The sequence below is a fragment of the Carcharodon carcharias genome, chromosome 22 (genome assembly GCF_017639515.1).
Source record: "Carcharodon carcharias isolate sCarCar2 chromosome 22, sCarCar2.pri, whole genome shotgun sequence".
NCBI lineage: Eukaryota > Metazoa > Chordata > Chondrichthyes > Lamniformes > Lamnidae > Carcharodon > Carcharodon carcharias.
This window is the reverse complement of record NC_054488.1, coordinates 5,724,137-5,751,195: the sequence shown is the minus strand read 5'-3', so window position 1 is coordinate 5,751,195 and position 27,059 is coordinate 5,724,137. Positions and strand designations below refer to the sequence as shown.

General features: G+C 43.8%; 1 protein-coding gene across 3 annotated transcripts; it reads right to left on the bottom strand.

Annotated features, from left to right (window-relative positions):
- Positions 1–224: 224 nt before the first annotated feature.
- Positions 225–22,082, bottom strand: LOC121293601 (Golgi apparatus membrane protein TVP23 homolog B-like). Of its 3 annotated transcripts, none has more exons than XM_041216692.1 (7): positions 21,974–22,082; positions 18,895–18,977; positions 12,469–12,613; positions 9,776–9,865; positions 5,895–6,026; positions 5,438–5,566; positions 225–935 (listed from the first exon to the last, which is right to left on the bottom strand). In XM_041216692.1, the coding sequence occupies exons 1-7, from the start codon at positions 21,983–21,985 to the stop codon at positions 903–905; spliced, it is 624 nt and encodes a 207-aa protein (XP_041072626.1). In that variant the 5' UTR covers positions 21,986–22,082; the 3' UTR covers positions 225–902. The 3 variants fall into 3 exon arrangements, with proteins under 3 accessions (XP_041072626.1, XP_041072625.1, XP_041072627.1); XM_041216691.1 differs by lacking the exon at positions 225–935 and adding an exon at positions 1,248–3,378; XM_041216693.1 differs by lacking the exons at positions 225–935; positions 5,895–6,026 and adding an exon at positions 1,248–3,378.
- Between the last annotated feature and the right edge of the window lie 4,977 nt (positions 22,083–27,059).

Below are 27,059 nucleotides of genomic sequence, written 5' to 3'. Positions count from 1 at the left end.
AGATGCTGCCTGACCTGCTGAGTATTTCCAGCAATTTTTTTTATTTCAGATTTCTGGCACCTGCAATATTTTGATTTTGTGTCACATTTAAACATATTACATCAGAGCCATCATGAAGCATCCGGTACTCACTCACAGGCTGTGTGTCAGCTGAAACATCATTGCCTTCATCCTTTGAGTGGTTTCATTTACCAGCTGGATCTTAATTCAATCACAGTCAAAAGTTGCCCAAATTCTGTTTTAATCTTTACACAAATATCACGTTTTACAAAAGTAAACTGTGTCCATTTGACGTACGATATGCCGCACTTAAACATGAATTTATTGCTATAACTTTATAAATTGGAAACTGCTTTTCTCTGGATGGTTTTGTGCATTTATAAAGGATGTTCTTTTAGCCACATTATTTCCTCCTTAAAGAGTAGCTCAAACACTTCACAGGTCTCAGACTAGTGTTGTATTAGAAAGCACACAAATTCTAAACCGCACCCCCCACCTTCAAAATATTATGTTTATGATGGAAGTTTTAAACTTCAACCTCGATCTCCCTAACCCTAAGGAGTGTTGAGGTTCCCTCTTCCTCTTACACATCCTCCCTACACATCAGAATCATTTCAAATCGTTACGGACTAAAATTAAATGTTGCTTCAAAAGGTTGATTTCAGGCTCAATCACAGACAATTAAATCAGCTCGAGTTGAGAGCGACGACAGTTTCCAAAAATAATTAAACGGAAGAAAGGAAAAGTATAAATTGTGAGTTGCTTGCAATTTTATCTGATCTTCTGTTTTCTCCAAATGGGTTCTTGAATATTAAAAAGAGAAAAACTATGTAAAAATTGCCAGTCTTCAGCAATAGGAGTTCCAAAATTCACAACACAAAAGACAACTCTGCCATCCTTCTTTAAGGTTCCGTGCTCTCTTCTTTCTTCAAAGCCTGTGACATTAAACAAGAAGGTGAACTCTATCAGCCAGACTGCTCAAATAGTCTGCGTGGTTTTCTAAAATAGCAATCTATCGTAATGTAACCATCTCTGTACGTTTAGTACAATGCTGACCATTAGATAATAGCATTAGTCACTTTGACCATGACGTCATGAAGCTATTTCAATGAAATCCGCAAGGTACACAGACATTATCTGAATCATCAGATCAGATCACAGCCTGGGACACACTTTCTGGAACATTAACATGAAAATCCTATTGTTTTAATAATGCATGAACTGACTGAAGAAAAGTCCATTCGAGGTTTTTTTTTGCTTGTCTATTTTATTCATTTAGTGGCACAATAAAGCTCATCAAAACAAAATGTAAATGCTTGCTGGGGCATTCTAGGCTGAAGGATGTACAATTTATGACAGAAAACTGTGACTGACAAGTTATCCGGCCAAGGCTGTGACAAAGAGGAAGGGCTCACAAATTGTGCAATTTACATTTGCCAGAAACTCAACACTCATTGTTAAACAGCATTTATTTGTTGGATTCTATAGACCATAATAAGAATACAAGCACATAACTCCTCCTTGCATGGAGGCATCGTTTGGGGCAGATTCTCACCATGGGAACATACAAGGTTCGACATTTATTTCTTTTAAACCAAGAAAATCTGTCCCAGTCGATGCCTCCATACATCCCAGTCAGTGTTATTATCATGTGCTGTAAGGCCCAGGTTACCCCCTTTCAGACTCCCTCAAACACAGAGCAAGGTACAAACCAGAAACGTTTTAAACTGAGCCATTTTGTACGGATGCTGCAGATAAATCGTGCTGATGCCCCAGTGCTGACAGGCTCACTTTGCAACGTGATTGTTCAATGATTGGACCCTTTCCACAATTAGGATATCAATGCAGACACTCGAAATTATTTTCAATAGGAGCCGTACAGATCTTTTTGCTCTGGGCAGCTCACAAAAAAGACATTTTTCATCCTGCTGCATCTAGTCAAGGTCAGTTAAGTTTTGTCTATGTAGATTAAACAGGCCTCGTTCATTCCCTTGGGTGCAGAGAACAACCCACTTACTGTAACTACTAAATTAATGGGCTGCTGTTGCTGAAATAGATCTAAATATACCTCCCATAAATTATCATTTGAAACCTTGAATGCCATATCATATTACACCAATACAGTAATGGTTTTGACTGCAGGCTGTATGTCATATTTTAATTTGACCTGATTCACGCAACACAATATTAAGGTCTTGATTAAGGAGTTGGAGAGATGTAATTCAAAACCATTTAACCATATTAAAAGCAATCGGCTTGTATATATCAGTGAAAATGTCATCAATTTAAACTATTTTAATCCTCCCACTGTTGATGTACAAACGTGAATTTCGTCCTTGCCTGTAAAAGGCCTTGTACGATGTGGTACTGGACGTCTCAGTCCCTGCATTGCATTAAGTTAGGTGATATCAGCACTGGAGGTGCTCAAATTAAGCTTACTAAAACCAAGTGGGTAAAATTGGTTGTTAGTGTAGCTATTGGGGTAATCAGGATCTAAGATATCAATCGAGCTCATAATGTGGCTCAGTTATACCTGCTAGAAGCAACATACGTTCATACATGGGGAGCTGTTCTCTGCAAACAAAAGGAAGAATGCTTTCAAGCCTTGCACCTTTTTTGAATTACTCCAGAGCTTGGGGAGCCTATAGGCCCCTATTGCTTTCTCCATTGCAACGCCTTGGCCATTCAGAGTTGACTTGTCAACTGCTCAGTACTCTTTTCTCTTACAGTATAAACTTTTATGATGGCTTGAAATTTGACATTCTTGTGTTTGTCCTAAGTGCAAGACAAAAAGCTTCAGCATTGTGTCTCTCTTTTTAGCAATATTCAAGATACTAGATAATTTATGAAATCGAATGTAATCCATTCTGATGATTTGCATCTACATCAACAGTTTACTTTTAGCAAGTTGATTGGGAGCTCACACCAAACGTTACAGAGTCTGATAAAGTTGTTTCTTCAAAAACCAAAGACTAGTACACAAGACATTTTTCTCAATGACAGTAAATAATGAGAGATTCTTTAACCCCCCAGACAGACAATGCTACTGGGCAGATAACACATCCAAAATAATGTTCTGGATTGTCTGGAGCAAGTATCTCTACTGATGGTGTTTGGCACTGAGCACAAGAGAACACCTGGAATGAAATCTCAAAACACAACAGTCAAGATCCAATTCAGCTGTGATGCCTCCCACAGAGGATTAGAAAATGAAGACTTGACCACTTAAGAAGGGACTGCCAGCACCTGTGGAGCCACAACCCAACACCAAACATCATCTTCAGGCACAAAGGAAACAAAACGAGAAATGATTTTGATAATTCCAAAAGCTCTTCATGTTTCTTGTTTTGTAAAAGGCTCAAATTTCACTTCCGTACCCTGTTGGAGGGCAGTCACAGAAACATGAGATGTAAAAATAACAAAGGGCAGTCACAACTCAAAAATACTTCAAGGCATTTCTATCGAGGTAATGAGCAGATTCAAACTGGGGGACCTGCAGTTCTTTAGGAATTTGTTCTCCAATGTAAATTTTGCACAGTATTGCACAGCATCTGAAAATAACTAACTACCATCGCTCCTTAAATTCATTCCGTTGGATAAACTGCGCAGACTGTACAGAACGAGCGGTGTAGCAGTCTTCTTGCCAGTTCTGCAAGTCTTTGCAGCAACAGTATACTTCTAAAGATAATGGATAGCAGGGAATGAATCTAAGGTAATGCAAACCAGGGAAACAGGCAGCCAAATCCAGAAATTGGATTACAGATTCAAAGTCACTTCCCTTTGTCTGTTAGTATATTTCTTCAATTGTATACAACAGTGAGAGATTCAACAGACAAACTGTTAACAATAAATTTCAAATCTGTGTTAAGTTAAATAATTCTGCATCATTTAAGTTGATAAATTTGTAAAATTAATCCTTGGGTTATGGGTGTTTCGAACAAGGCCAGCATTTATTGCCCAACCCTAAATGACATTGAGGTGATGTTGAGCCACGGCCTATGTCGTAAAGCTACTCCCAATTGGCTGAGATAGCCATTGACGTGGATAAGAATCAATAGGTTCAAGAAACAACCAGATGGGCTCCTGGAGAGAGGAAGGATTGAGGGAAGTAGGAGAGGCCATTTTCAAAAATTGTGGGAAAACCTGTTGGTACTTTGCTGATCCAAAACCTTTTTCTGCTTTTGGTTAGTTTTTGTGCTAACTGTGGTTCAATGTGATCCAGATTCAGGCAAAGGGAATGATGATTTTTGATATCAATAATGGTGTATCCTATGTGCCGTCTACAATTCATCCACTGGAGTGCATTACAGGCCAGCTAACTTTGATAAGTTTCTAAATCATTAAAACAACAAGATTATAGAAATCTTTATTTCGAACTTAGGACAAAAATTACTGATCAGTAAAACAAAGAAAAACCTGGCAAACGAACAACTGTGCTGTATAATTCAAACTAAAGTGATTTTACACTACCTTGGTAATGTAATAGTCTAATGAACTTAGTTTCACAAAATGCTACTGAAAAAAAAGTATATGTTGTGTTCCTAATGTGAGGTGTTATAAGGTGGTTGTGTTTTGGACTGTCTCTTTAAATTCCAGGTAAAATGATGTAATGAAAAGGCTCATGTCTGTGCCAAGATAAACTGATGTGACTGGGTTACCAAAGGAACAGGGAACCCAGGTCAAAGGTTATTGAAGTCCACATGCCAGGTTTAACGCCTGAGAACAAAGGACAGAGAATCTAGCTTTGCCATGAGTCGACTTACAGACTCTGAGGCTGCTGTTCTTGCTTTGCACAGGTTTACAGATTCCCAAATAGTTTGATTAAAAGCCCTGGACACAGAAGCAGCAACTGTTGCAAGCAGCAGGGAAAAGCTGCTCTCTGCTAGCTACCAGGCAGAATGCTGATGAAAATTTGTTCTTTTGATGAAGGGAAGAAACCTGCAGAGGTCTAAGACCATAGAAGATTCGTCCCCTAGCATGGCCGGGAGAAAGTATCACCAGAGTGAGTCTTGCTGCTGGAAGTCGGTTCGGAAATTCTCAGGAAGCTGAGGGACAGGACGTTCGACGGTAAGTGGGCATTACAACTCAATGAAATTGGAAGAAGCAAACCCACTGGAAGCTGGGAGTGACTTTGGACTGCTTCCTATAAAGACTGCGTTTCTGCAGAGAGCATGCTATAATGCCTATATGCGGTATGGGGTTACACTTGTGTTAGGGTACTAATAAGGGTCATTTTTTTCTGTAGTTTACAGTATTAGCACCCTATGTAATGTTTAGCTGACAATTTTAAACATTCAAATTTTTTTGGTTTAAATTTGCTGGTCTCCAAGGGGATAGTAATAATTGTCTTATAAGTTAGAAGCATGTAATACAGTAAACTTCCCAAATTTGGGGAGCACTACAATATGAGGTACCAAGAGTCTCAGATTTAACTCACCGTCTTGAAAAACTGGCGGCCCAGATAGGAGGTAGCCATACTAGTTAGATTTTTTCCACTTCCTATTTTACACTTTATGTATCCATAGAGATTAGACCCTTGAAGTGTAACACCCATGATAACCACAGCCTGTTCCAAAGAGAGAGAAACAGTAAGAGCACTTGAAAAGAATATCCCATGGCTGTAAAACAATATCCGCTTGATAAAACTGACTTAGCAAAACTGTGTGTGGAATAACATGTTTTTAAATTTATTTCAAGAATGGCATGAATTTTTAAGACAACATTTCAAGTGATACAAGTGTATCAATCTGTCCCTATTCTGCAATCTCCCAAAATATAGAAAACTATCTGCACTGTTTGTATTGATGCAAATATATTAAAAATTGATCAACGTTATTTTTGTGAGAAAAATCTAAACCACAGAATTACACCTAGGCACACAGTCACAAACTTACCAACCATTTCAATTTAAAGGAAAAGAAAGTGCTGAAGACAAAAATGACCCACAGAATGGGACAGATGACTAATCCTAACCAGAAGATTTTGGATTCAGCTTCGGAGGAGATTCTCTTCCCTTTCCTTGAAGGCTATGAAGATCACACAGATAAAAACATTTTAAATTAGAACAGAATAAGTAAACATTCTATTCTTTCCCTCAGAACTCAAATCAATGCAACTATTGTCTGGAATATACACTTTCCAGCTCGATTTCAACTATCAGTAAATATTTATGTAATTAATTTAAAATTTACACTTAAACATTTACAAGTATTACTTATGTACTTTTTGTACTGCCCTGTTCTTGCTTATTCAGGTTAAACAGTTTTCTTCAATATTGATTTAATTTGATGATTAGTATTGTGGAAGCAACTCAACTGCTTGCTTTATCCTATACAAGTTGTTCACTTTAATAAAGCAATGCCCAGTTCCTGCAAGTAAGGCAGATGCTGCAATAAGGAATCATTGTCAGAGCTACTCTGAAGCAGCATCCATGCTGCTCAAGTCTCAAGGGACATGAACACTAAAGTATGCACCCCACTGTTAATTGTGTCTAATTACATGCAGGCATTGGGTATTAATTGGGATTTCACTCGAGCACATAAAAAGGGACATTTATTGAAATTATGGGGTAGTTTTAGTATGTGTATGTTTGTAATTTAGCTCTAAACAAATGTAAGGCAATAAATTATTGGAGTGTGCACAAAGGAAATGTAACATTTGCAGGGGGACTTTAATCTTCATATAGACTGGACCAATCAAATTGGCAAGTATGGTCTAGAAGATGAGTTTGTAGAATATTTCCATGACAGTTTCCTGGAGCAATGTGTTGCAGAACCAACTACTTTAGATCTAAAATTGTGTAATGAAGCAGAGTTAATTAGTAATCTCATAGTAAAAGTTCCACTGGGAACTGGTGATCATAAGACAATTGAATTCCATGTTAGGTTTGAAAGTGACACATTCCAATCACAAACAAGAATCTTAAACTTGGAGGCAATTATGTAGGTATGAGAGGAGAATTGGCTAAGGTTGGATAGGAAACAGACAAAGATATGGCTCTGATTAAACCGTGGAAAACATTTAAAAAGAATATCCAAAAATGCATTTGATCAAAAAACAAAAACTCAGCGAGAAAGATCCATCTATGGCTTACTCAGGGAGTTAAAGGAACTGTTAGATTAAAAAAAGAGGCTTATAAGGTTGCAAAGAATAGCAGCAAGTCTGAGGATTGGGAGAGTATTAGAAACAAGCAAAGGACAAACCAGAAAGTTGTTAAAAAGGGAAAAAATAGAAAACGAGAGCAAACTAGCCAGAAACATAAACAGATTGTAAGGGCTTTTACACGTATATAAAATGGGAGAGAGTTGCTCAAGTAAATCTTAGTCCCTTAGAAGCAGAGATAGGATAAATTATTAAGGTGAATGAAAAAATGGCAGGGACATTGAACAAGGGTTTTGGCCAGGACTTTCCGGTCCCGCTGAAAATCAATGGGCTTTTGGCTGGCCACGGTGGGGCCAAACAATCCCGGTCTTGTGCGTTCTACTGTGAAGACAGACACAAGCTTAATACCAGAAATAGGGGTAATGTTCTTGCTAAAAAGTGACAAAATTAAATAAATTAATATTAGCAGGGAAAAACTAAAGAAACTTAAGGGACTAAAATTCGACAAATCCCCAGGATCTGAGGATTCTAAAAGTGAGAGCTGCAAATATAGCAGATGCTCTGGCTATGATTTTCCAAAATTCCCTAGATTCTGGAACTGTCCCAGCAGATTGGAATTTAGCAAATGTGACACCACTATCCAGGAAAGGGAGATAGAAAACAGGGAACTATTAGGCCAATTAGCCCAACATCAGTTGTCGGGAAAATGATTGCACAATGATCTATTAACTCTTAACAATGCTTTTAAGAGACAATGGTCAGATACAGACAGCCATGGTCAGATACAGACAGCCATGGTCAGATACAAACAGCCATGGTCAGACACAGACAGCCATGGTCAGACACAGACAGCCATGGTCAGACACAGACAGCCATGGTCAGATACAGAAAGCCATGGTCAGATACAGAAAGCCATGGTCAGATACAGACAGTCATGGTCAGATACAGACAGTCATGGTCAGATACAGACAGCATGGTCAGATACAGACAGCATGGTCAGAAACAGACAGCATGGTCAGATACAGACAGCATGGTCAGATACAGACAGCATGGTCAGATACAGACAGCATGGTCAGACACAGACAGCGTGGTCAGATACAGACAGCGTGGTCAGACACAGACAGCGTGGTCAGACACAGACAGCGTGGTCAGACACAGACAGACATGGTCAGATACAGACAGACATGGTCAGATACAGACAGACATGGTCAGATACAGACAGACATGGTCAGATACAGACAGCATGGTCAGATACAGACAGCATGGTCAGATACAGACAGACATGGTCAGATACAGACAGACATGGTCAGATACAGACAGCATGGTTTTAAAAAAGAGAAACTCTGTTTCACAAATTTGAGTTTTTTTCACATTTTAGTTTTGTTGAGGTTGTAACTAGTAGGTTGGATAAAGGGAAACCAGTAGATGCAGTATACCTGGATTTCCAAAAGACATTTGATAAGGTGCCACATAAAAGGCTGATAGACAAGGGCTCATGGACTTGGGGGATGGATAGAGGATTGATTAACAGACAGGAAACAAAGAATAGGCATAAATGGGGCATTCTCAAATTGGAAGGTTGTGAATAAAGGATCAGTGCTGGGGCCTCAGCTATTTACACTCGATTTTAATTTAATGACTTAGATACATTGCTCTGTCTCTTTGTCTAAGTTAGCTGATGATACGAAGCTAGGTGGAAATGTAAGTTGTAAGGAGGATGCAGAGAGGCTACAAAGCGATATAGACAGGTTAAGCGAATGGGCAACAAGATGACAGGTGGAGTATACTGTAGGGAAGTATGGAGTTATTCATTTTGGTCTTAAGAATGGAAAAGCAGAATACCTTTAAAAGGTATGAAATTTGTAAATGTTGATGCTCAAAGAGACTCGGATGGGCTGATACGAATAACGCACAAAGTTAGCATGCAGGTGCAGCAAGCAATTAGAAAGGCAAATGGTATGTTGACCTTTATTACAAGGGATCGGAGTACAAGGATAAAGAAGTCTTGCTACATTTGTACAAAGTTTGGTGAGCCCACATCTGGAATACTGTGTGCAGTTTTGGTCTCCACATTTAAGGAAGGATATACTTGCATTGGAGGTGGTATAGCGAAGGTCCCTGGGGATGAGGGGTTGTCCTATGATGAGAGGCTGAGTAAATTGGGCTTATATTTTCTGGAGTTTAGAAGAATGAGAAGTGATCTTACTGAAACATACAAGATTCTGAAGGAGCTTTCTAGGATTAAAAAAAAAAGGTTGTTTCTGTTGGCTGTGGAATCTAGAACACGGAGATACAGTCTCAGGATTGAGATGAGGAGAAATTTCTTCACTCAAAGTGAATCTCAGGAATTCTCTACCTCAGAAAGTTGTGGTTGCTCCATCGTTGGCAATCTTCAAAGCTGGGATAAAAGGATTTTTATCAAGAGATATGGGAAGCAGGCGGGAAAGTGGAATTGAAGCTCACAATCAGCCATGATTGTACTGAATGGCAGAGAGGGCTCAACAGGCTCTATCGTCTACAGCTATCTCTCATTTTCTTGTAAAGATTGAATCCTGTATTTCCTTTACCAACTAGCTTTCCAGATTAGAGCACCCACTGTTGTTTACAGATCAACAAACACAGAAGTTTGTTTCAGTCTCATCTAAACAAAGGAACAACTTTTGGTCAACCATACCTTTTTGGCCTCAAAGACCCAGTGGCTCTTTCCATCTTCGTCTACCTGGTTCCACCAGCGTAACCCTACCAGTAGCCTACCAGTGATGTTCTGGACCAGAGATATAAACAATGCAAGATAATTACAGGATCTCGTCATATGTTAATATATATTGCACTAGCACAGTAATTCTTACAAACACAACAAAATATAAACATTGTGAGGGCTTACTTCATAAAGAGTTAAAACATGTTATCAATTCAAATATGCAGCAGCAATGTTTGGATTCTTCAGTAGGTATAACAGTTGACTTCAAATCATAGGTAACAATTAGAACTGCTACACACATTCATTTAACAAAAGATGTACAGAATTTGAACATGTACATTACTGTTCAATGGAGATAAATAATGCTTGACTCATTTATACTGGGACAGCAGCCAATTTACAGCAAGATGGTACTTCTGAACTACAGCCCAGACTTCAAAGTCAGGGAAGTGACGGTACTTACTGGTGACCTGCCCACAAAGGTCCAGCAATCTCTGTGGTGGGGATTTCACCTTTCCTCATGTTAGCTCCATTCTAGCACCAGCTTGAGGGCATCTCTGGCTTCTGGCACCAATGATGTCATCAAGTAGGATAAGCAGTCAATCACATTGCAGAATTCTCAGACAGCAAACCAGGAAGTAACAAGCAGGTTCTCTCATTCACTTTCCATAATTTTACCGAAAGCAAAATAAAGATTGGGACATACACATGGGAATAATACAAAAATTGAAATATCAAAAACAAACTTAATTTTTTTTTAAAAAAAAAAATCTATGAAAGTTTTATCAGGGAACAGAGAAATTTGACATTCCACAAATATTAAATGTACTTTTTCATGGCCAGAGAGATTGCTCAGCTGCAATTAGAACTTGAGCAGTTAAAAAGGGGGGGGGGGTGGTTGGTTTCTACAGTGAGATTAGGGGAAAGAAGAAGTTCACATTAACTCAGTCGATCTCTAGGGTTTCCATCTGGAGGAGCAAAAAATCACCAATATCAACGTCTAGAGTTCCATTTTTAACAGCAAGTGTAGGGACAGGAGAAGTTGCAGACAGTTTAACTGTGCCTGTATGGATGAAGTTGCAGACCGTTTAACTGTGCCTGTATGGATGAAGTTGCAGACAGTTTCGCCATCATTACAATTACAAAATCTGGGCCAGTATATTCCAACAGCAACATCATTACTGCATAGATAAAGCACCATTTGCTGGAGTCCAACCTATGAGAATATTAAAACGGTTAAGAATCTTGTCACCTATGTAACCTGCTAATGATGTGCTCATCATCATTAATCCAATTGACTGGTTAAATAATGACAATGCAATAATTCCATTGGCTGGAAATTTGCTGAGACCTACAAAGTACACCATGATTACTTAATGGCCCAGATGGAGTCATAGAGGTCTACAGCACAGAAAAAGGCCCTTCAGCCCATCGAGTCTGTGCCAGTTAAACAAGTACCTAACTATTCTAATCCCATTTTTCAGCATATAGCCCAGAGCCTTGTCTGCCATGGCATTGTTGCATGTTACAGGAAAAAATAATGAGTTCATTGTGCAAGCCAGTATTAGTACATAAAAATTACAGCAACTTGCAACTGTGGGGGAGGCGATGGTGTAGTGATATTTTCGCTGGACTAGTGGTCTAGAGGCTCAGGGTAATGGTCCAAGGACGTGGGTTCAAATCCTTCCACAGCAGATGGAGGAATTTGAATTCAATAAAAATCTGGAATTAAAAGTTTAATAATGAACATGAAACCATTGTCGATTGTTGTAAAAATCCACCAGGTTCACTATTGTCCTTTAAGGAAGGAAATCTGTTGTCCTTACCTGGTCTGGCCTACACATGACTCCAGACCCATAGCAATGTGGTTGACTCTTAATGCCTTCTGAAATGACCTAGCAAACCACCACTCAGTTGTCAAGGGCAACTAGGGATGGGCAATAAATGCTGGCCCAGCCAGCAACACCCACAGCCCATGAAAGAATTTTAAAAAAAGAGGAAGAGGCACACCACCACTGCTGTGAGGTTACACTCATTAGGAAAGGATGAACAGTCTGGGTCTAAGGGTGATGCTGAAGAGCAATCCAATGGAGGCCTTTAAAATGATGAAAGATTTTGACCGAGTGGACAAAGAGAGAGCATTTTCACTTGTGGTGAAGAGCAAAAGGTCATCAACATGAGGTAGTCACCAAGACCAAAATCTCACTGGGCTGATTGTAATTACCAGGATGCCAAACTGTTTGCTGACATTCAAATACAGGAAAGATTAAAGATTAGATAGCCCCGTGTAAGAAGAAAAATCCCCTTTAACCTCTCTTTTACACATATGTATTAGACTTGGGGAATCAGTTACCAAGGGGGGGGCTACTGGAACAAATATTAAGTGGGTTTCAGGGGCAACTTGACAGTTTCTGGGGAAAGAGAAAAGATTGAGCGATATAGTGAGCATTGTGGGTTAAAACCATTGTTCTACCAAATGGCCTTTACCAACTCCTAAAGGATATTGTTATTGCACAGTCTTTTTTTAAGTGATGGTCTTATGTTTATCCAGCTAGAATATAGCCCTGGACGCCATGGTGTATCGTCAGTAACCCAATAGCATTCAGTACAACAGAACAATTTCCCTGTACTAAACAGCTAAATTAGGTGTTCCAAAGGTTACTTACCTTTACAGTCCAGAAGTCACATGATAGAAGCAATGTTATTGTCACAAAGCAGGCAATGAAGCTATTGCTCAGGAACTCACAAAGAAGGTAGACAATTATTGCACTAATTCGGAAAAACAGATGGAAGAAGCAAGCCACTGGATGCCTTGAAAAGAGAGAAATTTTTTCCGTAAATCCACTGACAATACATTACCACGACTACAGAACAATGTAATATTGCATGAGTATATCATTGCAGATTTTCTGGAAAAAATACCTCTGGTCAATCGTTTATGTTTCACTGTTTCACATACTGCAAAGGAGTGTCACTTAGGCTCGATTTTAACCAGTGGAAGGGCATGGATTTGGGTTTGGGTGGGAAGCACAAAAAGGAGGAAACTGGCTGCGCAGCATGTCAGGAAGTTGGCTCCTACCTACTAAATTCCACATTTAAGTGCAGCATTTTACACCGCATGCAAACAACCCTCTCAGGAGAGGTGGGATGACAATTTCAATCTGTTAATTGCTCAATTGCAGCAATATTACTGCAGACTTTGGAACTTACCAACTGGTGCACGGGTTTCCTGAGCTTCTTGGTGTTGGTGAGAGCAAGGTGAAAACACAGCAGCAATTCAGGGAGTTGAAGTAGGGGTCAAGATTTTTTTTTTGAGAGCTCTTTTAGAGATTTTCTCGAGGGCCACATTTTGGTTTTCAGGAGCTACTTTTGGTTTTACGGGGCTCTTTTTTTATTCTCACTAACTCCTTTATCAGATGACGCAGAGACAAAGTAACATTATCTTCATTCCGCCCGGCATGTCCCCTTTATTGCAAGGTTCACGTAGGTTCCACCAGTTCACCCGTCTGACAGCCCCTCCCCGCAACCGAAAGCAATGCTGCAAACAACTAAGTCTCCTGTTCAATGCTCCCTCATTGCTTGGAGTTAATTCCCGTCTTACCATTCATCACAATTTAAAAAAACACTTGCCAGACAGCAACTAAAAATGGGCATTACAGGAAAGTGGCAGAAGCAAATTTATGTGGCTCAAATTTGAACAAACTTAACGTTCTAACATTGTAACCACCGAAGTGTAAACCTTCCAGAACTTTCCTCTTCATCTTACTGCTACTTCATCTTGCAAATCCTGGGGCTTCAGCTGGGGTAGAGGCAGACAGCTCAGATCCCAGCTCTGACTGCTGCTGATGCGCTCTTGGTCAATGTCCTTTGGAGCTCATCAGGGCTCTGTGAAGAACTGCTACCCCCCACATCTGTGTATGGCCATCAGGACATGAAGCAGCGTGTGCGCCAATGACTGAGGGGAGGGGGAGCAACGGGTGAGTTCTTGAAACACTAAGAGTCCCCACTTCCTTGTCCATTTTTACTATCACTCCTCTCATGGCCCATTTGCACTTCCATGTCAGCTATGAGCTGGAGAGCACTTTGCTGCAGATCAGTGGGGTGAAAAATGGCCAAGGCTAGGGTATTAGTCATCCTATTTAAGATGATCTTCACGGCGTGCAAGCTGTTGTTGAGAAGCCTGCATGTATTTGTTTGATTGCTCCATTTGATGCTCCATATAGGTGGTCACTCTTTCCATGGATGAAGACATCATCACAAAGGCCTGCACCATCATGGCACTCATGCTCAAGAGTGGCCTCCTCCAATTTCCCTGTAAGCGAGTACAGTACGGCTGGAACATCTGCTAGTAGGTCACACATTCTTTACTGCTGGTCCAGGAGCATCCTCTTCACTGACAGCCCTCAACATTCAACATCTGCATCACAGCTTGGCACGTCTGCAACCTCTGCCATGGATTCTTCAACACTGCCCTTCTCCGTTACCTGCTCTTGTTCACTTATGATGTGAGAGTCACAAAGTGAAAATCCCACTCCTTTCCTTACTGGCCCCACTGAAGTGCGAATTGAGCTGCTACACAAGTCCCTGTGATAACACACCCTCAGAGCTGGTGACCTCCTCTGAGAAATAGTCATCCTCCTGCATCAACTCCCAGGGGACATTTGGCTGCTCAGCAGGAGATAAGAGATGAATTAGAACAGTCAAGGTAAGCAAGTTCTAACTGATCATTATGCAGATGATCATATTTTACTCACTGCTGACAAGTCAACATAAGTGAGCGCTGTATACCTTCTGGTTGTCTGATATCTAACTCTGTCACCAGGTATCTGGGAAGCCCCAACAGTGACACCAAGGCTTCACTGACGTTCAGTGCCTCCTCCTCCACAGCAGTCGGTATCAAGATGGCTGGATCAACATCTCCAGCTCTCTTCCTCTCCGTCATGGTCTGTACCCCCTCCTCCTGCAAGGAGGGAAAGAAGGGATGGATGAGAGAGTCCATTGGCATATGTTCACCCGATGTGTTACTCACAATAAGAGGTAGTGGTGGAAGAATTAATCCAGGCTGGTCTATTGGTTAAAGCTGGTTTATTTCCAAGACAACTCCTCAGTGCTACTCATTTCCTAGTAGCTTCCACACAAAGTGTTCCAGCTGTACCTTTTTATTTTATTTAGATGGGATAATTAATGCCCATCATTTAACTAACAATTGGTTTTAACCAGATGATTGCCATATTAACACGACGGATGCAGAGTATTTGTTGAGGGTGGCCATGAGGGAGAGGCATGGCTCTGTCAGTGGTGGATGGACAGATGGGGAGGTGGGGAACTGATAAACAGAGAAGATGGGGGCACTTGCCAGGTAAGTTGGTGTGAGGAACGATGGAGTAGGTTTGAGAAGGCAGCATGATGTAGTTGAACACGCCACTGTACTTCCCTTCCAAGCCCTGCTTAGGTCATTAAACCACTATAAGCATCAAATCCAGGTGAATAGCATCACACACCTGCTGCTGCCCTCCTCTGTTACCTCCTGCCAGCCTTGGTGGTTTCACTGGCCGGCTTCTTCCTCCTGTCAGTAGGAAATGGGATCTTTCTCGGAGCTCTAAAGCCCCTGCACCATTTTCAGGGCAATGTCAGCTTGATGCACATGCATTCCATTCTGTCGCTTCCTTGTGTTCTGAATCCCCGCTCCAGAACCCATTAAATTTGACATTTGCGATATCCCTTTAAACACTAGGGTTGAAATCAACTCATCATCATGCCCGCTAAACCTAACTGCTCAGGAACCCTGACAATAATATGTCAATGCAGTGGTTGAGTTAAAAAGCCACTGTCAGACACTCCGCGGGCACACCTTCCAGACACTCCGTGGGCACACCGTCCAGACACTCCGCGGGCACACCGTCCAGACACTCCGCGGGCACACCGTCCAGACACTCCGCGGGCACACCGTCCAGACACTCCGCGGGCACACCGTCCAGACACTCCGCGGGCACACCGTCCAGACACTCCGCGGGCACACCGTCCAGACACTCCGCGGGTACACTGTCCAGACACTCCGTGGGCACACCGTCCAGACACCCCCATTCCCAGCACATTGGAAAGCTAAAATCCAGCCCCTCATCTCTGAAAACATAAACAACGTTCCAAGTTAAATGGCTTAATTCAGCAGGTGTCTACAGCTTTACATGATCTATTGCAACATAAGCAAGAAGAATTTCATGTTTTGCCAGACTAGATTTGTTTCGAAGTTTCCCAGTCTGATAGCCCAACAACAAATAGAACAGGATATTCATTATCACAGAATCACAGTGCAGAAGAGGCCCTTCGCCCCATTGAGTCTGCACTGACACATAAGGGACACCTGACCTACCTCCCTAATCCCATTTACCAGCACTTGGCCCATAGCCTTGAATGTTATGACGTGACAAGTGCTCATCCAGGTACTTTTTAAAGGATGTGAGGCAACCCGCCTCCACCACCCTCCCAGGCAGTGTATTCCAGACCGTCACCATTTCTGGGTAAAAAAGTTTTTCCTTACATCCCCCCCTAAACCTCCTGCCCCTCACCTTAAACCTATGCCCCCTCATGACTGACCCTTCAACTAAGGGGAACAGCTGCTCCCTACCCACCCTGTCCATGCCCTCAAAATCTTGTACACCTCGACCAGGTCTCCCCTCAGTCTTCTCTGCTCCAACAAAAACAACCCAAGTCTATCCAACCTCTCTTCATAACTTAAATGTTTCATCCCAGGCAACATCCTGGTGAATCTCCCCTGCACCCCCTCCAGTGCAATCACATCCTTCCTATAATGTGCCGACCAGAACTGCACACAGTACTCCAGCTGTGGCCTCATGAAGGTTCTGTACAACTCCAACCATGTATTCGGAAGTCAGTTTCCTTTACGGTAATATTGTATAACAAAGATTTTCACTATTTTGGCTGTTTAAGATTATAATAATAGCCAATTAGTATGCATTTATACTCAAAGTTTATCAATACAAAGTCCAAAACATTTCATACCAAAACAAAAAAGGTAAAAAAACTTGAATCAACTCCACAGCAAGTGGAACCAGATTCCCTCCTCGAAGGAAGCTCGCTCTGCTTCATTCTGGTGTCAGCTTGACTGTCACAAGATTCAGACCACTCTTGCATTCTAACTGCAGTAACCAATGCAAAACCTCAACAGTCACACTGTACGTTTATCTTTAACGTAATGATTACCCAAAAGTAACCCCCAACTCTCTGCAAACCAAATTTGAAAATTAGGTATTCAGATGATTCCATGATTGAGTGTCACCAACAGAAACAACTGCCCATAGAGAGCTCATTTCATTGAAAATAACAATAGAAAATCATCGCTACAATGTCCACAGCATTTTCCATGAGAGAGCACCAGCTTGTACAAAGGAATCTCCCAACAATGTAAAATCACGGCTACAAAGCTTTGTTCAAATACTTAAGAATCACATCTTGCTGTAGGGTCAATATTTCATGACTTTTCAATTTCTGATCACACAAGCCAAATTAATGAGAGCCAAAGAACAATTTAAACAAAATAAAAACATTGTTAACCAAGTCTTATTAACTTTTTTTTATTCATTTATGGGATGTGGGCTTCGCTGGCTGAGCCAGCATTTATTGCCCATCCCTAGTTGCCCTTGAGAAGGTGGTGGTGAAGGCAACTAAGTGAAGGCAAAAGAAAAGGAAAGAATTTTCTAGATTACATGCACTCGGACCAGTATACAAGAATGACTGCTATGTTATAGTTACTGGAAGTTTAATGAATTAAGAATTTTCAGATAAATCAATCTATTTAAATAATTATTCTTGAAAAGCTAGGCACTTAGAAATCAAAAACAAAAGCTCTCATCAGCACTGTACTTCAATAAACAAATTATGTACAAAGAGTTCAACAAACATGGTAACTGCATTGACAATGGGTAATAGCTCAAAAGAACAGCATAGAGTGAACAACGTCAAACCTTACAGCTTCAGTAAAAACGTACAAGATTTTTAGCTCATCCTAAGCAAATCTGTGGCTAACCTGAGGTGAATTATTCAATGCCAGTTTATTTCTGTTGTATTTCCTGGAAAATTTATTACGTTTCTAATGAATTTAATGAACCTAAAAATACAGCTTTATTTCTATTAAGGAAGTTGATTTGACAAATTTCACTTGGCACTGATCGCACAATAAAGGAGGAAGTAGGTAATTTTCTGGCACTGGGCAAGCATTAAGATTTCCTATTAAGATATCAGACCCGAGAGTTGGGTCTGATCTAAACAAAAACAACCTTTCAGCATTGAACCTTCTTCTCACTCGCTTGACCAGTTCCTGCTTTCAGACCAATCGTGACATTTGCTATATTTTTCGACAGATGGTTTTGTGAAAACAAGTGCGCCCTAAGTCCAGAAACAATCGAGAAACAGACACTGAGGCCGGCGCACTCCCACTGACCCAAATCAGCCCATGTGAACTGCATTTTCACCTCCCCCTGAGGATCACATCCACTTTAAACACACAGACATGACACTTTAAGAGCATAAGGAAAACGGAGCAGAAGTAGGCCATTCGACCCCTTGAGCCTGCTCCACCATTCAATAAAATCGTGGCTGGTCTAATTGTGGCCATCCAATTCCCGCCTGTCTCCCATAACCCTTGACTCCCTTGTCAATCAAAAATCTGCCAACTCAGTCTTCAATATGTTCAATGGCCCAGCCTCTACTGCTCGCTGGGGGAGAGAATTCCACAGACTAATGACCCTCTGAGAGAGGGAATTTCTCATCTCCATCTTAAATAGGAGACCCATTTACCTTTTCAATTTTTTTAAAAAACTGCATTCACCTTTCACAACATCAGCTTCTTTTGACTTTGAACCTTCGCCCTTACAGCTAACCCCCACCCACAGATCTAACATCTAACAGATCTAATTGGCCCCCAGAGCTATCCTACCTATAGATGTAATCCACAAAGAGCTAACATCCTATAGATCTAATCCCCCCACAAAAGAGCACAACCTTTCTCAGAACTACACACCCACCCCGCAGGCTGAGACCTCTGGATCCCCATTGCACCCAGACCCCAGTATTACCGGATCCTCTTCCTTTTGGGTTTTCTCGACACCTCATCATCGGCATCAAAAAGCGACACATCCTCCGCCTCATCGCTGGATTCCTGCAGGTAGCAAGGAAACAAATGAGTGGGAGAGGGGAAACCCGAGCGGGGGAAACGCGAGCAGGGGAGAGAAATGGGTGAAGTAGAGGGGAGGAGAGGAAAGGGATGGGAGGGGAGAAGAGGGATGGGGAGGGGAGGGGGGAGGGGAGGGGAGGGAAGGGGAGGGGAGGGGAGTATTCCCCTCGCCTCCTCCCCTCTAACCCTTACTCTCACCTACCCACTTATCTTCTCTCCCTCTATCTCTCACCCCCTCTCAAGATCCCTCCCTCTATTTGCCTCTCCCCATCTCCAGCCACTTCCCTCTCTCCTCCCCTATCCCTCTATCTTTTCTTCTATCTCTAATCCCTCCTCTCTCTCTATCCCCTTTTCTATTTCTCTCTCTATTCCTCTCTCCTTTTCGTTCTCCCTATCTTTATCTCTACATCTCTAAGCATCCCTCCCTCTATCAATGCCTCCCTCTATCCATATCTCTCCCTCCATCCCTCCCTCCCCTCCACCCATTCCTTCCCACCTCTCTCTCCCTCTCCATCCCTCCCTCTAATCAATCCTTCCCTCCCTCTATCCATCCCTCCCCCTCTATCCATCCCTCCCCCTCTCTCCCTCTGTCCAGCATCCCTCCATCTCTCTCCCTCCCTCTCTCTCTCCACCATCCCTCCCCCTCTCTCTCCCTCTCTCCGTCCTTCCGTCCACCATCCTTCCCCCTCTCTCCCTCCCTCCATGATCCCTCCCCCTCTCTCCCTCCCTCCGTCCACCATCCCTCCTCCTCTCTCCCTCCGTCCACCATCCCTCCTCCTCTCTCCCTCCGTCCACCATCCCTCCCCCTCTCTCCCTCCCTCCATGAACCCTCCCCCCTCTCCCTCCCTCCATCCACCATCCCTCCCCCTCCCTCCCTCCACCATCCCTCCCCCTCTCTCCCTCTATCTATCCATCCATCCCTACCTCCTCCTCCCTCTATCTATCCATCCATCCCTCCCCCTCTCTCCCTCCCTCCATCCACCATCCCTCCCCCTCTCTCACTCTATCTATCCATCCATCCCTCCCCCTCTCCCTCCATCCACCATCCCTCCCTCCTCCCTCCCTCTATCTATCCATCCATCCCTCCCCCTCTCTCCCTCCCTCTGTCCACCATCCCTCCCCCTCTCTCCCTCCCTCTGTCCACCATCCCTCCCCCTCTCTCCCTCCCTCTGTCCACCATCCCTCCCCCTCTCTCCCTCCCTCCATCCACCATCCCTCCCCCTTCTCCCTCCCTCCATCCACCATCCCTCCCTCCTCCCTCCCTCTATCTATCCATCCATCCCTCCCCCTCTCTCCCTCCCTCTGTCCACCATCCCTCCCCCTCTCTCCCTCCCTCTGTCCACCATCCCTCCCCCTCTCTCCCTCCCTCTGTCCACCATCCCTCCCCCTCTCTCCCTCCCTCCATCCACCATCCCTCCCTCCTCCCTCCCTCTATCTATCCATCCATCCCTCCTCCTCTCCCTCCGTCCACCATCCCTCCCTCTCTCTCCCTCCGTCCACCATCCCTCCCTCTCTCTCCCTCCCTCCGTCCACCATCCCTCCCCCTCTCTCCTTCCACCATCCCCCCTCTCTCTCCCTTCATCCACCATCCCTCCCCCTCTCTCTCTCCCTCCATCCACCATCCCTCCCCCTCTCTCTCTCCCTCCATCCACCATCCCTCCCCCTCTCTCTCTCCCTCTATCTATCCATCCATCCCTCCTCCTCCCTTTATCTATCCATCCATTCATCCGTCCCTCCTTCTCCCTCTATCTATCCATTCATCCGTCCCTCCTCCTCCCTCTATCTATACACCCATCCCTCCCTCCTCCTCCTTCTATCTATCCATCCATCCCTCCCTCCCTCCTCCCTCTATCTATCCATCCATCCCTCCCTCTCTCCTCCCTTTATCTATCCATCCCACCCTCTATCTATCCATCCCTCCCTCCCTCCTCCCTCGATCTATCCATCCCTCCCTCCTCCCTCGATCTATCCATCCTTCCCTCGATCTATCCATCCCTCCCTCCTCCCATGATCTATCCAACACTCCTTGCCTCCTCCCTCGATTTATCCATCCCTCCCTCCTCCCTCGATCTATCCATCCCTCCCTCCCTCCCTCCCTCTTACCTCAATCTATCCATCCCACCCTCCCTCTCTCCTCCCTCGATCTATCCATCCATCCCTCCATCTACCCATCCCTCCCTCCTCCATTGATCTATCCCTCTCTCCCTCCTCCCTCGATCTATCCATCCTCCCTCCCTCCTCGATCTATCCATCCCTCCCTCCCTCCCTCCTCCTCCCTCGATCTATCCATCCCTCCCTCCCTCCTCCCTCGATCTATCCATCCCTCCCTCCCTCCTCCCTCGATCTATCCATCCCTCCCTCCCTCCCTCCTCCCTCGAACTATCCCTCCCTCCCTCCCTCCCTCCTCCCTCGAACTATCCCTCCCTCCTCCCTCGATCTATCCCTCCCTCCCTCCTCCCTCGATCTATCCCTCCCTCCCTCGATCCTTCTCTCCCTCCCTCTTCCCTCGATCTATCCATCCCTCCCTCCCTCCTCCCTCGATCTATCCCTCCCTCCTCCCTCGATCTATCCCTCCCTCCCTCCCTCCTCCCTCGATCTATCCCTCCCTCCTCCCTCGATCTATCCCTCCCTCCCTCCTTCCTCCCTCGATCTATCCATCCCTCCCTCCCTCCTCCCTCGATCTATCCCTCCATCCCTCCCTCCCTCCCTCCTCCCTCGATCTATCCCTCCCTCCCTCCCTCCTCCCTCGATCTATCCCTCCCTCCCTCCCTCCTCCCTCGATCTATCCCTCCCTCCCTCCTCCCTCGATCTATCCATCCATCCCTCCCTCCCTCCTCCCTCGATCCCTCCCTCCCTCCTCCCTCGATCCCTCCCTCCCTCCTCCCTCGATCCCTCCCTCCCTCCTCCCTCGATCCCTCCCTCCCTCCTCCCTCGATCTATCCATCCCCATCTCTCCCTCTCCCTCTGTCTCTATCCCTCACCTGCCGCATCATTCTCTTCGCTCCGCCATTGACACCACTTCCGGACCACGTGTCCCTTGTTTACCCTCAAGACCCCTCAGGCCCCGCCCCCTCACCCTGGGTGTCCGCTCAGCGCCTGATTGGGAGTGAGGTCAGTACGCAGGCGCAAAGCAGATTCTTCCAGTCAGTGCGCAGGCGCGGTACCAGCCCCTGGAGCGGAATGGCGGTTGTGGTTTGTTGATCCTGAGTTTAGAGAGTGAAACGGGTCAGGAATTCTCTGCTGTTGCTTATTGTGTTTTATTTAGGGTTTGCCCACCCTCCAGAATTTGAAGATTAATATCCAGGACACTGCTGCCTGCAAACCTGGAGAAAAAACATTGCTTTTTTTGTTATTTTAGAGTCATAGAGTCTTCAGCACAGAAAAAGGCCATTCGGCCCATCGAGTCTGTGCCGGTCAAACAAGTGCCTAACTATTCTAATCCCGTTTTCCAGCACTAGGCCCATAGCCTTGTATGCCATGGCTTCACAAGTGCACATCCAAATACTTCTTAAATGTTATGAGGGTTTCTGCCTCTACCACCCTTTCAGGCAGTGAGTTCCAGATTCCCACCACCCTCTGGGTGAAAAAATTCTTCCTCACATCCCCTCTAAACCTCCTGCCCCCTTACCTTAAATCTATGCTCCCTGGTTATTGATCCTTCCACCAAGGGGAAAGGTTCCTTCCTGTCTACCCTATCTATGTCCCTCATAATTTTATACAACTCAGTCATGTCCCCGCTCAATCTCCTCTGCTCCAGGGAAAATAACCCCAGTCTATCCAATCTCTCCACATAACTAAAACCCTCCAGCCCACGCAACTCCTGGTAAATCTCTCTACTGCAATCACATCCTTCCTATAATGCGGATTCCAGAACTGCATGCAACACTAGCTGTGGCCTAACCAACATTTTATACAGTTCCAACATAATCTCCCTGCTCTTATATTCTATGCCTCGGCTATTAAAGGCAAGTATGCCATTTGTCTTCTTAACCACTTTAACTACCTGCCCCAGTACCTGAGGGGACCGGTGGACATGCACCGGAGGATCCCTCTGATCCTTGGTACTTCCCAGGGTCCTACCGTTCATCTTGTATTCCCGTGCCTTGTTTGTCCTGCCTCATTGCATCACCTCACACTTCAATTTGCACCCCCCCCCCCCCCCAGTGCGCAGGCGCAAGGCCGGTTCTTCCAGTCAGTGCGCAGGCGCGGTACCAGCCCCTGGAGCGGAATGGCGGTTGTGGTTCAGCCCATCTATATCCTCCTGTAATCTAAGGCTATCCTCCTATTTACCACCCCACCAATTTTCATGTCATCCGCGAACTTACTGATCAACACTCCTACATTCAAGTCCAAATCATTTATATATACCACAAGCAGCAAGGGACCCACACCAATTGCTGTGGGACCCACACCAATTGCTGTGGAACCCCACTGGACACAGGCATCCAGTCACAAAAACACCCCTCGACCATCATCCTCTGCTTCCTGTCATTGAGCCAATTTTGGATCCAATTTGCCAAGTTGCCTTGGATCCCATGGGCTCTTACCTTCATTATCAGCCTCCCATGTGGGACCTTATTAGAAGTTTTGCTGAAGTCCAAGTAGACTACGTCAAATGCATTGCCCTCAGCTACACACCTGATCACCTCTTCAAAAAATTCAATCAAATTGGTCAGACATGACCTCCCCTTAACAAAAGCATGCTGACTGTCCTTGATTAATCCTGCTGCTCCAAATGTAGATTAATTCTGTCCCTCAGCATTGCTTCAATAGTTTCCCCACCACTGAGGTTAGACTGACTGGCTTGTAGTTCCCTGGTTTATCCTTTCCTCCTTTCTTGAATAATGGTACCATATTGGCTGTCCTCCAGTCTTCTGGCACCTTTCCTGTGGTCAGAGAGATATTGAAAATTATTGCCAGCGCCCCTGCTATCTCCTCCCCTTGCCTCATTCAACAGCCTGGGATACATTTCATCTGAGCCTGGAGATTTATCTCCTTTTAAGCCTGCCAGACCACTTAGAACTTCCTCCCTTTCTATGCTAATTTCTTTAATTATATCACAGTCCTTCTGCCTGATTTCCATACCCACATCGTCCCTCTCACCGACACAAAGTATTTATTTAGAACCCTATCTACGTCTTGTCTCCAGACACAAATATCACTATGGTCCTTAATGGGCCCCACTCTTTCCCTAGTTACCCTCTTACTCTTAATGTACTTGTTAAATAACTTCGGATTTTCTTTTAATTTTACCTGCCAATATTTTTCATGCCCCGTTTTTGCTCCCCTAATTTCTTGTTTAAGCTCCCTGCCTAAATATTCTATACTCCTCTAGGGCTTCTGCTGTTTTGAGCCCTCGGAATCTGCCATAAACCTCCCTTTTTCTCTTTATCCAATCCTGTATATCCCTCGACATCCAGAGTTCCCTGGATTTGTTGGTCCCACCCTTTGTCTTTACTGGAATATGTTGGCCCTGTACTCTCCCTACTTCCTTCTTGAATGAGTCCCACTGCTCTGACGCAGATTTACCTAAAAGTAGCTGCTCCCAGTCCACTCTGGCCAAACCATATCTGATCTTACTAAAATCGGCCTTCCACCAATTTAGAACTCTGATTCCTGGCCCATCCTTGTCCTTTTCCACAACAACCTTGAAGCTAACAGAGTTATGATCACTATCTGCAAAATGCTCCCCCACTGATACCCTTTCTTTGAACATTTCTTGTTACCAGATATAAAAATATTGAAAATGGGAACAAACTGACAGTCAAGTATCATCCAATTGGGTAATGAGTCATTTTCCTTTCCAAATGATGAATGTGTTGGCTGAATAATGGCTAGAGTCTGGGGGCAAGTCATGATGAAACCCCCAGCAATACATTTAATCACATTTGGCAACCTACTTATGATGGTTTGTTGCACTTCATTCACAGCGTCTGAGTTGCTGTAGCAACATAGGCTTCTACATGCATGTTATGTTCTGGTGCTATGGATAGTGATGGTTGAGGCTCCAACATTCTCTTGAACACATGGCTGACCAGGAATCTCTCCCACTCTTATCACCATCCTGTGTTGGAAGTGTTTATAAGTTGATACTCAACATGTTTGGCCACATTGAGAACGTACCTTCAGTGGCCATTGAGTCTTGGACTGGGACACTGCCCACAAGACTTACAAGAGGTCTTGTGGTGCTATGTCGTATATCTTTAAAGTAGAATAATGGCTTTAAAATGTTTCAGAGCTGCGTAATAGGACAAAACTTGATGTGCAAACAAAAGGAAATATTAGGAGTGGTTGCCAAAAGCTTTGTACTTTGATGGAGATGGAGTAGAGGTTGTCTGATATTGCATATTTGTGAGGTTTCTCTTGATGTAGGTGGCTAGGCTACGTGTCTTGTTATCCCTGCTTACAATGAGTTGGTACACAGGAATGTGAGTTTGACTGCTGAGGTGGTCTGCAAGGTGTGTTTCTTGCAGGGTGAGTCTGTCCACATTCCTGTCAGAGTTTTTCTGCAAATAGCTCACGTTTTGCATAGGATCAGCCTTCAACATTGAGCTGGTATATTCTTGTTGCTAGTCCTATTTCTCAGATTTTCTCAGGTACAAAAAGGCTATTTTCTGGGCTTTTACTGCTTGGACCGGGAGCCTGGTGGCCAAGATTCAGGTTGCATTTTTGATAGTATTAGTCACAGGTTTTCAAGTTGGAAAACTTTCTTTTAATAAGAGGACCACATAAAGGTTGCTGTCGCCCGGCCAGCTACCTGATGTTGTTGACTTATTATCCAAAATAGGTTAGGATAGGGAAAACTTTTTGATGAGAAATGGGAGGTTTTACACTACGTTCAGTGTTTTCTTAGTTAACATGTTGCTAAATCAGCATGGAAGGGAGGAATCACTGCTTCATCTGGTCCTTGGTCCACTGCATTACCAGTAGATAACCTAAAATAAGGAAAGTATTTGGGAAGAGGTGACTGCAACAAAACATTAGAATATAGAAAGAAGAATGAAAGAGGATAGGGACATGAGGGAAATTTTAACCCCCACCCCGCCAAGCCAGAAAGGTTGGGTTTGGGTCAACAGCATGTAAAATAAATCTGAAACCCACCCACCCACTTTCAGTTTTAACAAAGGTGGGTTGGGAGGTGGTCAGTCATTTAAATATTACAATGAGGCTGTCCCTCAGAATTAATCACCATTTTAAATTTAACCCAGTAGCTAAAGGGAAATGAGCACTGCTAGGTCTGAGAAGTTAGTGCTTTTCCATTTAACTGCTGGAGCAAGTTTACTGGCTTCACCCATCTCCTATGATTACATAACACCCCCCCCCCCACCCGACCTTCCTAATTTCCTTAACGACTGACCTGTCTGATATCCCCCTCACCCCTCCACATTATGCCTCCAATCCCTCTTTCCCTCCCAGCTGGCGACCAGGACCTGAAATTCATCAGGACCCAAGAGAAACCTGTTCTCAATTTCTGAATCTCAAAACAACATTCCCTTCTTACCGAACCAGCCATCCCCACCACCCCCCACACCCAGATAAATTGGAATCAGAGATTAGCAGGCAAAACTGGCTGCCTTTAAAGAAGAGATAGTACAAGTAGTCAAGATATATTCCCACAAAGGACAAAGGGAGGGCAAACAAATCCAAAGCTCCCTGGATGACAAAAGGGATAGAGATTAAGATGAAGCAGAAAAAGTATGCTTATGACAGATGTCAGGGATAATACAATCAAGAACCAGTACAAATGTAGAAGGTTGAGGGGAATTGAAAAAGCAAGTAGAGAGTATGAGAAGAGACTGTCAGCTGACATAAAAGGGAATCCAAAAGTCTTCCATAGGTATTTAATAGGAAAAGGCTGATAAGAGGAGTGGGGTGGATTAGGGACCAAAAAGGGGATTTGTGCCTGGAGGCAGTAGCATGACTGAAGTAATAAATGAATATTTCATCTGTCTTTATCAAGGAAGATACTGCCCAGGCCATGGGGAAAAAGGAGATAGTTCAGACATATGACACGTTTAAAATTGATGATGAGGGGGTATTGGATAGGCTATCTGTACTTAAACTTGA

Bases quoted from the DNA above. Each gene is read 5' to 3' on its own strand.
- LOC121293601 (XM_041216691.1), bottom strand. The intron at 9,866-12,468 runs GTAAGTAACCTT...TCTCTGGTCCAG, and splicing joins GTGACTTCTGGACTGTAAAG to AACATCACTGGTAGGCTACT. The intron at 3,379-5,437 runs GTGAGTTAAATC...GCCCTCCAACAG, and splicing joins GCCGCCAGTTTTTCAAGACG to GGTACGGAAGTGAAATTTGA.